This window comes from Triticum urartu, chromosome 2A, assembly GCF_056163025.1.
Source record: "Triticum urartu cultivar PI428250 chromosome 2A, HENAU_Tu73, whole genome shotgun sequence".
Classification (NCBI taxonomy): Eukaryota; Viridiplantae; Streptophyta; class Magnoliopsida; order Poales; family Poaceae; genus Triticum; species Triticum urartu.
Window position 1 is genome coordinate 103,786,932 of NC_141874.1, and position 13,632 is coordinate 103,800,563.

At 43.7% G+C, this 13,632-nt stretch overlaps 1 protein-coding gene across 3 annotated transcripts; it reads right to left on the reverse strand.

The window, feature by feature from the left end:
* Positions 1-1,663: 1,663 nt before the first annotated feature.
* On the reverse strand, positions 1,664-9,257 carry LOC125536045 (uncharacterized). 3 transcript variants are annotated; one of them, XM_048699136.2, is made up of 11 exons: positions 8,894-9,257; positions 7,011-8,485; positions 6,781-6,887; positions 6,605-6,672; positions 6,366-6,421; positions 5,262-5,473; positions 4,774-4,888; positions 4,581-4,690; positions 4,154-4,286; positions 2,179-3,762; positions 1,664-1,928 (listed from the first exon to the last, which is right to left on the reverse strand). In XM_048699136.2, the coding sequence occupies exons 2-3, from the start codon at positions 8,459-8,461 to the stop codon at positions 6,872-6,874; spliced, it is 1,467 nt and encodes a 488-aa protein (XP_048555093.1). In that variant the 5' UTR covers positions 8,462-8,485; positions 8,894-9,257; the 3' UTR covers positions 1,664-1,928; positions 2,179-3,762; positions 4,154-4,286; positions 4,581-4,690; positions 4,774-4,888; positions 5,262-5,473; positions 6,366-6,421; positions 6,605-6,672; positions 6,781-6,871. The 3 variants fall into 3 exon arrangements, with proteins under 3 accessions (XP_048555093.1, XP_087399498.1, XP_048555089.1); XM_087543372.1 differs by having other exon boundaries at positions 6,956-8,485; XM_048699132.2 differs by lacking the exon at positions 2,179-3,762 and having other exon boundaries at positions 6,956-8,485.
* Positions 9,258-13,632: the final 4,375 nt, after the last annotated feature.

Sequence of the window (13,632 nt, forward strand, 5' to 3'; positions counted from 1 at the left end):
CCCCTCGCTGCCGGCCGCCATCGTCGCTGCCGTTTTTCAGCTCCTGCTCGCCGGCCACCCGTGCCGACCGCGCTCGTCCCTCGGTCGCCCCATGCTTCTATCATAAGACTGCAGCTCACACGCCAGCCGGTTCAGCTTGCGGCCACCGTGGTTGCAGCATCTCCATGCGTCACCGCCTTTGCTTGTCGTCGTCGTCCGCTCGGACCACCATGCCCCCCCGCAAAAAAATCTCGGCCAAAAACCAAAACACCATTGGTTTGCCGAAAGCAGCAAAAACACATGCCGGTTCCAGCAAAAAGCATCCACGATTCCAGCAAAACATGTCCCCACCATCGGGCATAGCAACAACTCTCACCTATCGATGCAGCAAAAAATCTTGCCGGTTCCAGCAAATTTTTTTGCCGGTTCCAGCAAAAACGAACTCGACGCTGTCCGGTTCCAGTGCTGGCGAATAGTGGTTGCAGCTTTTCTGCCGCCCGGTTCCAGCAAAAAATATCTGGTTGCAGCATCAAAGCTCGTCGTCTTCGCCGCCGACAGCTGCTGGTTGCAACAAGCATGGACTCTGGTTCCAGCATCTCTAGATTCTGGTTGCAGCTGAAAAACTTCAAGTTGTAGCACCAAAGGGTGTTCATGTTTGCTGGAAACAGCAAACACGGTAGCAGCGACCCCCGACGGCCTCCCTGCGCAAGCATCGACAACAAAAGTTGGATATGTGTGTTTTTTGGTGTTGTTTTTGCTGCTTGGCATTGGGGATTTGTTTTGCCACAACTAACATTTTGATTTTGCTGGAACCAACATCTCCAGATGCGGGTTACGGCAGAGGGAACTATCGTCGGAGATGGCGCGCGTCCTTTCAGGCGCCAGTGGACGGTGGCCCTTTTTCCTGCGGCAAGCTGTGGCGTGGGCGGCGGTGCGGAAGAGGGGGAGGGGGGCAAATCCAACGTGGAAGCAGACGGAGCAGACGAGGGAGGAAGAAGACACAGCGGGAGACCAAATCCAACGGTTGTTCGTGGCTGAATCAGTTTGCTGGAAACAGCAAACACGGTAGCAGCGACCCCGGTGGCCTCCCTGCGCAAGCATCGACAACAAAGTTAGATCTGTGTGTTTTTTGGTGTTGTTTTTGCTGCTTGGCATTGGGGATTTGTTTTGCCCAACTAACATTTTGATTTTGCTAGAACCAACATCTCCAGATGCGGGTTACGACAGGGCTGGGAGTAGACCTGCCGAAAGTTTCAGCCGGCGCACCGTCGCCTAGTAGTGTCCGCTCAATAAAGTAGCTATGATGGCATTCTCTAAAAAAAATTACTATGTAGCATGGTATATACTTGTGTCCCGATGGCAATTTTTAATTTATTTTTCCATGGAATAACATGAAAATATTCTTGTTAATTTTTCTAATTTCAACTATTTTGTATTTTTTTCTAAATGGCATTTTTTTTTCATACATTACATGGAAACTTAATTAAAAATACCATGACATTCAATTTGCCATGGCAATTTTTAATGTTTGTTCGTATGATGGGAGTTGCCATGTCTTGTTTTATTTTGGGTCAGAAAAAAATATTTTTTTTCAGCGACAGCACTTTTCTGCTTTTTATAGGGGCTGGTATTTAGCACAACATAGTGGGAGGACTTTTGAGGCCAAAGGAAGATCCAAGCGACATAATGAACATGGTAATCAAACAATTTAGCGTATCTGAAGTTCTAAACACACCTAATCAATGTCAACTATTGCTGGAGCATAACACAACAACAATCCATCCTCCACCCTCCTAGAAAGAGACAGATGGAGGGGAAGAATACGGGGGAGAGAACAGGAAAAGGTGCAGCTCATTGATGTTCGCCTTTCTCCACTTCGTCGCCCACTAATTCCATATAGAAGCGTTTGAGGTAGCGTCTACCAGGCAGTACCACGAAGGCATTCAGACCTGCAAAGGAAAAAAAATCATGATGGTCCAAACATTAGCCATCAAAAAATTTGAAGGGCAACTAAAATCTTCAAGTACAGAAAATTGAGTTGTGACAAATACTACTCCCCATAATGAGGAATGGAAATCAGATGTAAGAACAATAGCACAAAAGGTCCCATGATTTGGAATTAAGTAACAGAAACGTCCTAAATCGGGCTAATTGTGGGGAGAGGAGGCGCAGCAAATAATTGAGGGAAGCGGAGCTTGCCTTTGTTTCCGCTTCAGCTATCAATCTGCACCAGCGTGGATGCTACGGTCGTCAATAGACGGCACCCATTGGTCTGCAATGGTGCTTGCACACTTCCTCACGCCGGCAACAATGTGTTACAGTGGTGCCGTTGAGGGTTGCAGATTGGTTGACGACGTCGACGATGCGCACTGTGATGCAACCGGTGGAGGCAGTCAACGGCGGCTGCAATGCCCAGTGATTCAGCGTACCTTAGCGACTCCCACCCATGGAACCTTGCCGCCAACTAAATCCACATCTCCACGGTGGGCTGGATCTCAGAAGCATTGGATGCGACATCAGGCAGGTCCAGTGATGGAAGCAAGCCGACTATGGTTGAGATGGGTAGCCAATGTGAGAGTTTAAGGGAGATTGATTGGCAACTGAAAGGATAGTGATGTGGGTGCGATGTGATTATTTTGTGGGGGATAGGAAAAGGCACGGAAGGGGAAAGGCTGGAGGCTTGTGTTATAACTTGCTATTGAATCGGACAACAAAAGAATCGCTTAAAAATTAAAAGGAATAAAATGATGGCATGTCATTATGAATGCTAAGATAAATAAATAGTGGGGATGACAAGATAGAGGATATGATAGGATTCCACTCTTGGCCTGATTGGCCTGAAGACCACTAGCATCACCAAAAGCACATAGAATTTGCCTTGTGACATCCATATCTCTTGCAGTTGTCGAAGAAGCTCAGCTTGCTTGTCTTTCTGCAAAGTGAAATGACCTTGGGCGATTATGAAATTACGTCATCGGCGACCATTGGCCTTGATGTGGAAAAGTTTTGCGTTGACCTCTCCAGGGCGCACCCATAGCAGCCAAGAACACTGCCTGATCCTGACCCTGTGAATTGCAGCAAGGTCCAACAACTTGTTCTGAAGGAAGATCCTCAGACTTAATTCTGCAATAGTGAGGTCACAGTGATCTTGGGCATAGTCCAGGCCCAGGATAAGCTGCTCGGACACCGCAGTGAACAGAGCAATGTTGCCCACCTTTGTTCTGCTCCATACCCACAAAGCTTTGCCCAGACGAACAAGTTTCTGGTGGAGCATCCACATGGCATCACCATGCAGCAATGGGCCAGAGAGCACCATGGCACAGTGATCGGAGCCAGAGGAGGAGATGCCTCTCAAGTGACATTGTGGGAACATAAGATTCCAGTCAGCGGGGCAGAAAACGTGATCAATCTTCGTCCTTGTTTGCGACTGACAGGTGCTGACCCAAGTAAACCGTCGACCGTGTGGAGTTCAGAGACCTCAATTGCGCTGAGAACTGCCCAGAAATTGTTAAGCAGCTCCTGTTGATACTAGCATTGCTTTAGTCCTCAGCTTTACATGATATTGAAGTCCCCCAGCAGCAGCCAAAGAAGGCAGCATGGAGGCCTTTAGTTGTTTGATCTCTTGGATGGAGGCAAATTTATCCGCATCGGACTGAGGCCCGTAGACAGCAGTAATACTCCAGGAAGCAAGGGACGCACGCATGGTTACATTGGCAGAGACAGTGTTTGATGTGTGGGAGGAAGCCGTAATGTCTGAATGTCGGAATGATGTTGCGCTGGCACCTGCAAGATAAGCTAGGTGTAACTCAGAAGATGTAGCTACTTGGACGAAACTAAAGTCTACATAATTCTGAACAAAACTGGCGCAAGATAACGAGAATAACACAATATTATCAGAAGGAACCCCAACGCGAGTTCGGCATTTGATTCAAGGAGGCTGAGCATGATATCGTTTGCTAACACCCAAAGACAAGGCTCTTCCAAGTATCCCCTTAACGAGATAACTAAAGGCCAATGTTAGCCACAGCGCAGTGGAGATAGGTGGCACAACAAACTAGGAACACTAAATCCAGAGATAATTCTACATATAGTTACCAATAGAAAGATGAGTGGGCAAAGTTACGCCTTAGGAATCTGACAACATGATCAAGCAAGGTTCAGGGAGGCATTTTACCCCATAGTAAGTACTGTATGAAGAATATATCCTGACGAGAGGACTGTTCCCAGCAACAAAAGCTTGCAAGCTCTGTCTGCAAGATGTTTTGACAAGATTGGAAGCGTCCCCAGAGACCAGCAACAACCAGTACCTGAGATGGAAAAGTTTGAGCATGTCATGCTCAACTACAATGTACCAACAAGCAAGAGATAAAGGTAAGAACAAGGGCAACATGCACAAGTTATGTGACAGAAACCATTGTGATGGCATTTATATATAACTATAAGAGATGATTTTCCGATACAGTATGAAGGTATAGATAAGGAGAAGACTAAAAAGAGAGATAATTGTAGGAGCAAACGGAACCAATGAATTTGCTCCTTTCAGTGAATATTTACACAATTACGCATTCATAAAGTGAAGAGAAAGGTGGCTTCTTCCTTACACAGGCATTTACGGAGAAATGTATAGTCCGTGCATCGAACCGTTAAGGGTTTGCAGCCCTGTCTGCTTGTGGTGCTAGTGGTGGCAGGGCAGCTGATCTGGAACTAGAACCTACACATGATATCATATGTATGAACTCAGCTGTCCAAGAAATTGTTGGATCTTATGACTAGACAAAGTGCAGTATATTTTACCTAAATTGCAAGCCGTAACACTCTTACTGGATGCTGAAGGTGAAGACCTTATGCCTGGCCTTCTCGGCTGAGTGGAACCAGTGGCTGACATAGGCTCAACCACCATATCACGATCCTACCAAGTCAAGAAAGCAAACCAAACAGATTTAGATATTATCATGCTTTGCTAGATATGACTCATAGCGGTAATTTAAAAAACAACAAAATTAAAGTGGCAAACTTCTGTTCTTCATTTCCTAAACATTGCGACACGGACTAACACTTCTCTCCTGGGACAGTGGAAGGAAAAAATGTTTGTCTACTTAGCAGATGGTTTGCTTGAGCAGTATTAACTAAAGGTTCCATTTTGACGAAATAACACAACTTTGAAGGAGCTTGAGCTCGAGATGAGGCAATAGTATTTGATATGACGCTCCAACATCGATAGCAAACAGATCTAAAGGAAAAAAAATTGCACGAGTAAACCCATACAAGATAAAATATGTTACCTCTATTGCGAAAAGGAAGTCCAGCCACCATCTTTGAACTGTCATTTACCGTCGAACTTCAGTCCACCTGATACCGGCAGCTGACGGATGGCAAACAGCAATGAGCGTCCAACTGAGACTGGAAGCATTGTTCAAACAGCAGCAAGTCGATGATCGTTGCTTTATATATAAAGCGGGGTGAAAGCCTTTTTCAGTAAACAGCAGTAAGTCTCCTGGTGCAATTTGCAAGAAAGATAAGTATCTGCCCAAAGTTGCACGAACAACGGCTCCAGATTTGCACAGAATTTTCAATTGATTGATTGGTAAAACAATAAATGCACCGACAAGTGTAGCAAATAAACACAGATTTAGGGGAAAACGAAACATTGCTTCTTTTCAGAGTTCAGAATAAAATTGGCAGACCAATAATGCAGCAAACGTAAGCATTATTTGCTTCTCGAAGAGCTTGTTTCACATGATCCATAGTGCCCTTACAAAAGACATGTCAGGCAGCAAAACCTTATTGGGTCTCAGTATCTCACTTGATTTTCTTATACAGATTTGAGGATCCAAATATGAAATCTTCTAGTTCTGGACCCTAAAGCCTACTTGAACCACACTGCATGTCTTTCTAGTTCTACATCTACTTGACTATGGTGCAACTTTACTAAAATAAATTGAAAATTTATGGAATATCACAAGTACCAAATTGTCAGAATACCAAGGTTCACCACTTAATAAATTGACGGTGAACAGAGACCCAAATTGCAAGAATTTGCTATTTATGGACTACCATAAGCACCAAATTGTCAGAATGACAAGGTGTCATCGCTCGACACTGAGCAAAGATCCTAGAGTTGATGATAATTCCCTGTGAAAGAGAAAATTTTGGCAAGAGATACTGAGATGGACTTCTCCCTTCAACTGAAAGGAGCAAAGAGATCACGTGCCAAAACTGCTGTCTATCACCAGAATGGAAGTACCCCAAATAAACAGTGGACAGTAAAACAATATGGAAGTAAGATGGATCAAAATTTTGAACTGAACTTAGATTCAGTCAGGCTGAAAAGGCTGGTGTTAGTGCAGACTGCAGTTCACTGAATTAACGGAAGTGTGGGCGTTTACCATTCATCCTTAGCATCATCGCTGCTACCATACTAGTCTTTTGGTGCTTGGATATCCTGTAAAATATACAGTGAAATTAATGCTTCGTACACTTCCTTGAATTAACGGAAGTGTGCATATTTATCATTCATTCTTAACAGCGGAACCATAGGAATAGTACCATATGCTTTTCAGAGTGAGTTAAAAGAAAACAAAATGGAAATTACAATAGTGTATGATGAAAAATGGATGTTCCATACATTAGCTCAAATTAGGCTGCCACTTCGTACAGTTTTCCTCGAATATGCCTCCGGGAAGCAGACCTCCGCTTTACATATGTATCAAGGATCTCAGCAAAGTTGCGCTTATATATATATATTGATTATTAAATAAAATTCTGAAGTTAGCAGATAACATAACAAGCACAAATACTTACAGATGATGTTCATGAGAGTTGGCGTAAATCCTTTCAATAAAACGTGGCAGAAAATGTTTGAAAATATATGCAATATAAAGTGCCAGTTCTCTCAATGACCAACGAGCCTGCAGAAAACAAACACATGTCAGGATAAGCACTAGGATTCCACAATTGTAATGAAGTTTCAATGCACCCCAAGAATATGTAGCCCGTGAACATAAAACGTCCGCTGGAAAACTGCTAAATACCCATCTTCTTGGGTGAACCGGAATATTTCAGCATCGCTAGCCGTCCGCCGAGGAACTTTGCAGCCTTTAGTAAAGTAAGATGATGGACACAAGTTCTCTCTTCCATTCCAGTACACCATTTGCAGAAGACTGTTATCGCGCACTGTAGCCAAATGCCAATTCAGACATATATCACAATTAGCTTTCTTAAGAATCTCATCCCGCGATACCACATTAACTTGAGTGTACCATTTATAGTATTCCTCTACAAATAACCTCCATTTTTCTTCTCCCATAAAGAAAGGGTGGTTACTAAGCACCCATAAGCTTGCTGATCGATCACATTGATTTTGCCAACTTGGTATTTTATATACTCTGTCAACAAACTCTTCAAAATAAGACGGCACCATTTGATTCTCAGTATACTTATCAGCAAACCAATTTGTTATCTGAATTAAATCCAGAAACTGGTTATCATCTGTTGCTGACTTCGTTGGTTCTTTAGCAATGGTAACAAAATGCTCGCCCTCAGATACAAATAAATCATCCTCGCAGAAATCACCAGCCCAGCTCAGGTTCCGACGATGTGCCGCAATTATCTCATTAACAAAGCCGTCGGCAACTAAATTGCCGAAGGTTGTATTCTCGAGCATAGGGATTTTAGCGCCCTCTTTGTCTTCGAATACAAGAGAAGTGGTGAGTGGCTTGAAACTCAAAGCATAGGACACAGGTATCAAATGCATATTGATGGTTAGCCGGTGGCGCAGCCACCGCTCCTGCTCCTGCCACCGCTCATCCTTCTGCCACTGCCGCCACTGCCATTGTCGCTGCTCCCGCCATTGCTGTTGGCCCTGTTGCCATTGACGCCACTGCTGCTGCCAGTCTTGATGCCACATGTGCCACTGCTGCCGCCAATGAGGCTGCCATTGTTGAAACTGCAGACGTAGCTCCCACGGCTCCTGCCCCTGCCCCTGTTGCTGCTGCCCCTGCCCCTGTTGCTGCTGCCCCTGCCCCTGCACCTCCTGCTGCTGCCACTGAACCTGTTGTAGCCACAGCCGCCACTGCCATTCCCCATGCTGCTGCCACTGTTGCCATTCGTGCTGCAATTGTTGTTGCCACTGGTCCTGCGGCCACTCCCACCATTGTTGATGTTGTTGCGCCTGGCACCGCTGCTCCCATTGCTGCCATTGCTCGTACCACAGGTTCTGCCACTGCTCAAAGTGTTGATGCCAGTGCAACAGCCAGTTCTCCCACTGCTGCTGCAACGGCAGCTGCAACTGCTGCCACCACTCTTGCCATTGACTCTGCCACTCCAGCCACTGCACTTGCCAATGCCCCTGCCACAGCAACCACCACTCTTCCCATTGTTGGCGCCACTCCTGCTGCTGGCCCTCCTGTTGCCCCTCCAGCTGCTGGCCTTCCTGTTGCCCCTGCTGCTGGCCCTGCTGTTGCCCCTGCTGCTGCCCCTCCATGGTGGTTGTGTGGTGATGGAACTACTGAAAAATCACATAACCATAAAACGTATGAGATATGTAATGTGCGTTGTAACATAATCATAACAACAACAGAAGGAAATGATTGCATAGTATGGTCCATAATCAGTAAATTGCTGCAACAGAATAACTGGTTAGGAGATGATATGGTCTCTAATCAGTAATCGCATATACACTGTACTATGAATGTCATCATGCATAGTGAATGTTGTAAGGAAGCTGTGAGTTTCTACAAGGTGCACATTCAGTCCTGGATGTGTTTTAAGCAATGTCGCTGCTCTTGAGAACTTATGCACCATCTAGAGGGAGTACTACTCTAGATTAACATATTGATCCTTATTGCATGACATTTTTTCGCTAACGTGCAATGGAATCTTACATGATGTAGAACTCGTCTAAAAAAAGTTGTACCTGTTCGGAGGTGCTGCCTGTCCGTCCAAGATGCAGGTCGACCGGAGCTCCTAGCCGAGGTGATTGACGAGCTAAGGAGGAGCTGCTCGTCGTCGGCTCCTTGGCGAGTATGTCGTCGGAGGGAGCCGTCGGCCGGCAGGACGGGGTTGATGCAGCCGGCGGCGGATGATTCGGAGCGGACCGACGGACGGGAGGGACGGAGAGGACAATGGGGTGGGGGAGGGGGGGCGGGGCGCGCTCGGGGCGGACGGGCTGGCCGGCGGCGGGGTTGGACGCGGCGGCGGCTGAGCTAACCCTAGGTGGGAGGCGGCCAAGAGGAGCGTGAACCGAGGGGGGAAATGGCTGGGTTTTTTTTTTTGTTGTGTCTGATTTGATTAGGGGGTGGGTCTTATATTAGAGGGTTCTGCGCGATCGATGCTAGTTGTAGTTGTGGTTCACTATCTGGTTGTTATAAGAAGTGCTTTGCAAAACTGCACTTGCTTTGATGATGTGATACTATCTGGTTTTGTTAAAAAAAATAAGTAGTTCTCTCAATCTGCGCTAATGCTTGGTTTTAGCAACAAACCATTGTTTGTTTTAACAGGCAGAAGTAACCTCTCTGATTATTATATTAACATGGGGCAAGCCACACCCTTCAGTTTTCATTTGTCCCTATATTAATTAAATTCAAATATGGATCAGTATCCTCTGCTTTCTTACGCACTACTCCCTTTGTAAACATATATAAGACGCTTTATATCACTAATGTCTTATACTCCCTCCGTCCGGAAATACTTGCCATCAAATCCTTTTTTATCCATTTTGATGACAAGTATTTTCGGACAGAGGGAGTATATGTGTATAGAGGCAGTATTATTTATAGGTTGGTATGCTAGATTCAAGTACGCCTTGCAGTGTTCTCTAGAGTTGGTTAAATAGTTTTAGGTGACGGCAAAGCCAAATGAAGCCGCTCCATCCCTCGTGCGAACTCATCTAGGGTTTCCCTGCCTCTCGCCGCCGGTCCGCCTCGTCTCCTATGGCCCTTGAACCGTGGAGGTGTGGTGGATCCCGGCCTTTGCCTGCGGGAGGGCTCCGTTTTTAGGTGCTTTCCTGCGTTTTATTAGGGTTTCTGCTATGGTCAAGAAGACGATGCGGCGGCGGCTTCTTGAAGATGAAATAAGGTTCTCTATGCCTAACCCCCGTCCCGGTGATGTTTCAAGCATCGTTGGAAGGCGTGTGGAGATTTGTCTCCAACGGATCCCGTGGGATCCGGTCGGCATCCGTCTTCGGTGGATCCGATCTTCGTTCGTCCACGTCTGTGTGTCTGCATGTTGGATCCTCCCGATCTACAATTCTCTTCATCGACGGTGGTTGTTATTCTGATGCGCTGATCCTATGGGGCCTTAGCACGACGACTCTCCGACTGTTTACTACAACGATGTTTGCCCGACTCCAACAAGGGAGAGGCGATGACAGCGGCGCGCCTTCGGCTCGCTTTAGTGCTTGTAGTCATCGCTAGATGGTCTACGAACCTGGATGTAAATTCTACTTCTAGTGTTCTATGTACTACCTTAACAGTTGATGAATAGATCGAAAGTTTTCTCGCAAAAAATAGTTTTATGTGACTCCTACTACATAGTTGATCATGTATAATTAAATTATATTAAATGGTGTTGTCATACTTCGACATGTTTTTTATGGTCGATTTATGTGCACTAACAACAAATTCATTGTACACTAAAACATAGTTGATCACGTATAAAATACATTTTATGCACTATGTGCAACAGTATTGTTTCCTATAAATGAGTGGCCTGTCCTAGCTCGTTTCAATTTAATTTTAGGCATGCCTTATTTATCTTACACATTTTATTATTATTTCAAATGCTTGACAATATGGCAGAGCAAATCATCCATGCCATTAGAAAACTCACAGATCAATCTGAGGTGTGTCCTTGGCTATTAGACTACTGTCATGTAATTGAGAAAATATGTAATCTCTTTAATGACCTCCTCTTCATCAAATGTGCAAGCAACATTTCTAATAAGATTTTTGGTGTGTCATCTAACATGCAAGTTATTCCTGGAAAACCATATGAAGACCAGAAATTTCGGACCTCTTTGTTTAAGCTTCAAAAACCAGATTCAGCTTTGCCATCGAAGCTGAATCTGGAATATGAAACAAATAGCTATTTTGAATCAGCTTTGCCAGTGAAACTGAATGTGGAATCGGAAACAAACAGTTATCTCAAATCAGCTTCGCCAGTGAAGCTGAATCTCGATTTGGGACATTGTCAGCGTAATTTGCTGAAGCACTTTAAAGTGTACTTTGGTGGCGAAGCTGATTCTGCAAATCAGATTGGCCACTGAAGCAAATCCAAAGATGATTCGACTGCAATCAAAGTGAAACAAACATGGCCTTATATCTTGCGAAACAAATTTGACACTGAAGCAAATCTGTAGGTGATTCGGATTCAATCAAAGCTGAAACGAACCGGGCCGATGCAAGGATGTAGGCTTCATGTGTGTCATTTCAAAGAAAAGTTAATAAGTATGTTATTTGTTTTTCCTTGATGTGAATTTTGCTACTTATTTTTGTCCATGTAATTCTATAGGTCCTGGTTTCAAACCAGTCTCCTTGCAGAATTGTTATGCAAGGGAAGGTTGTCTAGAGAAACCCCTTCCCCATACCCCTTGTGTGGGAGCTTTCAACACTGGGTACGTTCATTTATTTTTGTCCATAAGATTCTGCAATGTTTGAAAAGCTCCGTGTGTGCAGGCAAAGTTGGTCATGTGGAGCTTATAAAAGGGGGGGTACAAACCGTGTGGAACTTTAAAAGGGTAGAGATAGTGTATGCTGAGTTTTTAGTTTTTACATGCTGTGAAGGAGGAAGCTATTGTGGACACTAGGGTATACTCACAAAACGAGTTGAACTAGCTAGATTCGAGACAATGTATGGGAAGTAGGTGCTCAATTTCTTTACATCTATATTTTTTAAGTTTCTTTGCATATTCAGAGTTGAAGGTCCGTGTTTTTTTAAAGGTGATTCGCGGGTTCATCAGGTGTGCTCAATCGACCAGGAAATACACGCAAGGAATGCAAACAATATTCTGATGTCCCGATGATTTCCTTCGTATGATGTTCCATCTAAGTGGTCATAGCCTGTATAATTCTCGAAATTTGATAAAGATTAAAAAAACAAAGAAATGGAATGGAAGTGAAAAACGGACGTGAAAGTTAAAAGACGACCCCAAATGAAAAGAACACTCAGTGAGGTTCCAATGAATAGTTATTTTTAAATTATAACTTCTGAAAAACATAAACGAAAATAATTGATTATGTAATGGATTAATGTTGAGTGTTAGTTGCCGGTTCGATAATGATCATGAAAGGCTTATACTTCTATTTATATGTTCGGATAACTTGTTTTTTTCCTACAATATTGTTTCTCTTTGTCAAATAATCAAATTACATAGTTTTTTCCATGGACCTGTCAATTTTCTACCCCGAAACTCATTCGCCTATGTTGAAATATATTGCTCTCCTCTCTCCACCAGTTCAGACTTTTGGATGGATTGACTGGAGCATGAATTTAATATGGTATCCAAGTCAAGAGATTTTGATTTCAAGACCCTACCAACGTAGCACTAAAAAAAGATTTTGCGGCCTACACCGATCCCACGTCTAAGGACTAAAATAGGCTAGATGTGAGGAAGAGTGTTGAAATATATTACCCGCTTCTCTCCACGAGTTTGGACTTTTGGATGAATTGGCTCAAGCATGAATTCAATAGTCTACATTCATTTTCATGCATCTTGGTATTATCTACGGTGTGAATGAAGTTTCATTGTTATGCATAGATGAATGATATACAATCTCTGGGCCAATCTGTCTCTATGCATAGTTAGTTGGCATAGAGTGTTTTGAACACTCACACAACGGACCTTCTCTCCTTTAATTTTCCTCTCCTTTCCAATCTTTGTTTTGTCTTTCCGTTAGATTTTGTCATGCAATCGTAAGACGGTTTCTATTTTCATGATGTTGGAGATGCTTGTGCAAAGTGAGAGCTCGCCCACCTACCGATGTTGATATGTATTTTGACTAACCTGTTTTCTTTTGTGGAAATTGATGCGAGCATTTTCACCACAAAGGGTCCTTTCTATATGCGGTGATGCTAAGGTATTATCTTGAAAAATTGCCTTCAAGATTACTTTATCTTAATTTTTGTTGACCTTTGGATTCTTAGGTATTATGCACTTGAATGTTGTGTCCATATCGTGCTTGATCCATGCTAAATGGATTTGTCGTTTTTGAGCTCTTTGCTTTGTAAGATGAGTGAATTGTGGTCCACTGGTTTTATGTTATCTCACTATTTCTTGCTTTTTGGTGGTCTTTCCTTTATGAAAGCATCAAAACTGAACCAAGTATGGCACACTTGGACCATGTATGCGGCATGTAGTTCTATAAATATAAGTTATACACTTATCATAAATATAAGTTATACACTTACATTTTTTCTTTGGATAATGGTGTGCGGCATCAGCATGCATGGTTTTGATTTTTGAAGAATCGTAGTATTAAAATTATTATTATGCTAAATACTTGCATTGCTTTTCTAGAGGAAAATTGTTGCTTCTGTATTGTTCACTTCAAGTTCAGTAAAAAAATGTTCATTGATACTCCCTCTGATCCATATTACCTGTCGCCACTTTAGTGGTCGGAGGGAGTATGAAATTTCCGCATTCCAAGTTGAAGAAAG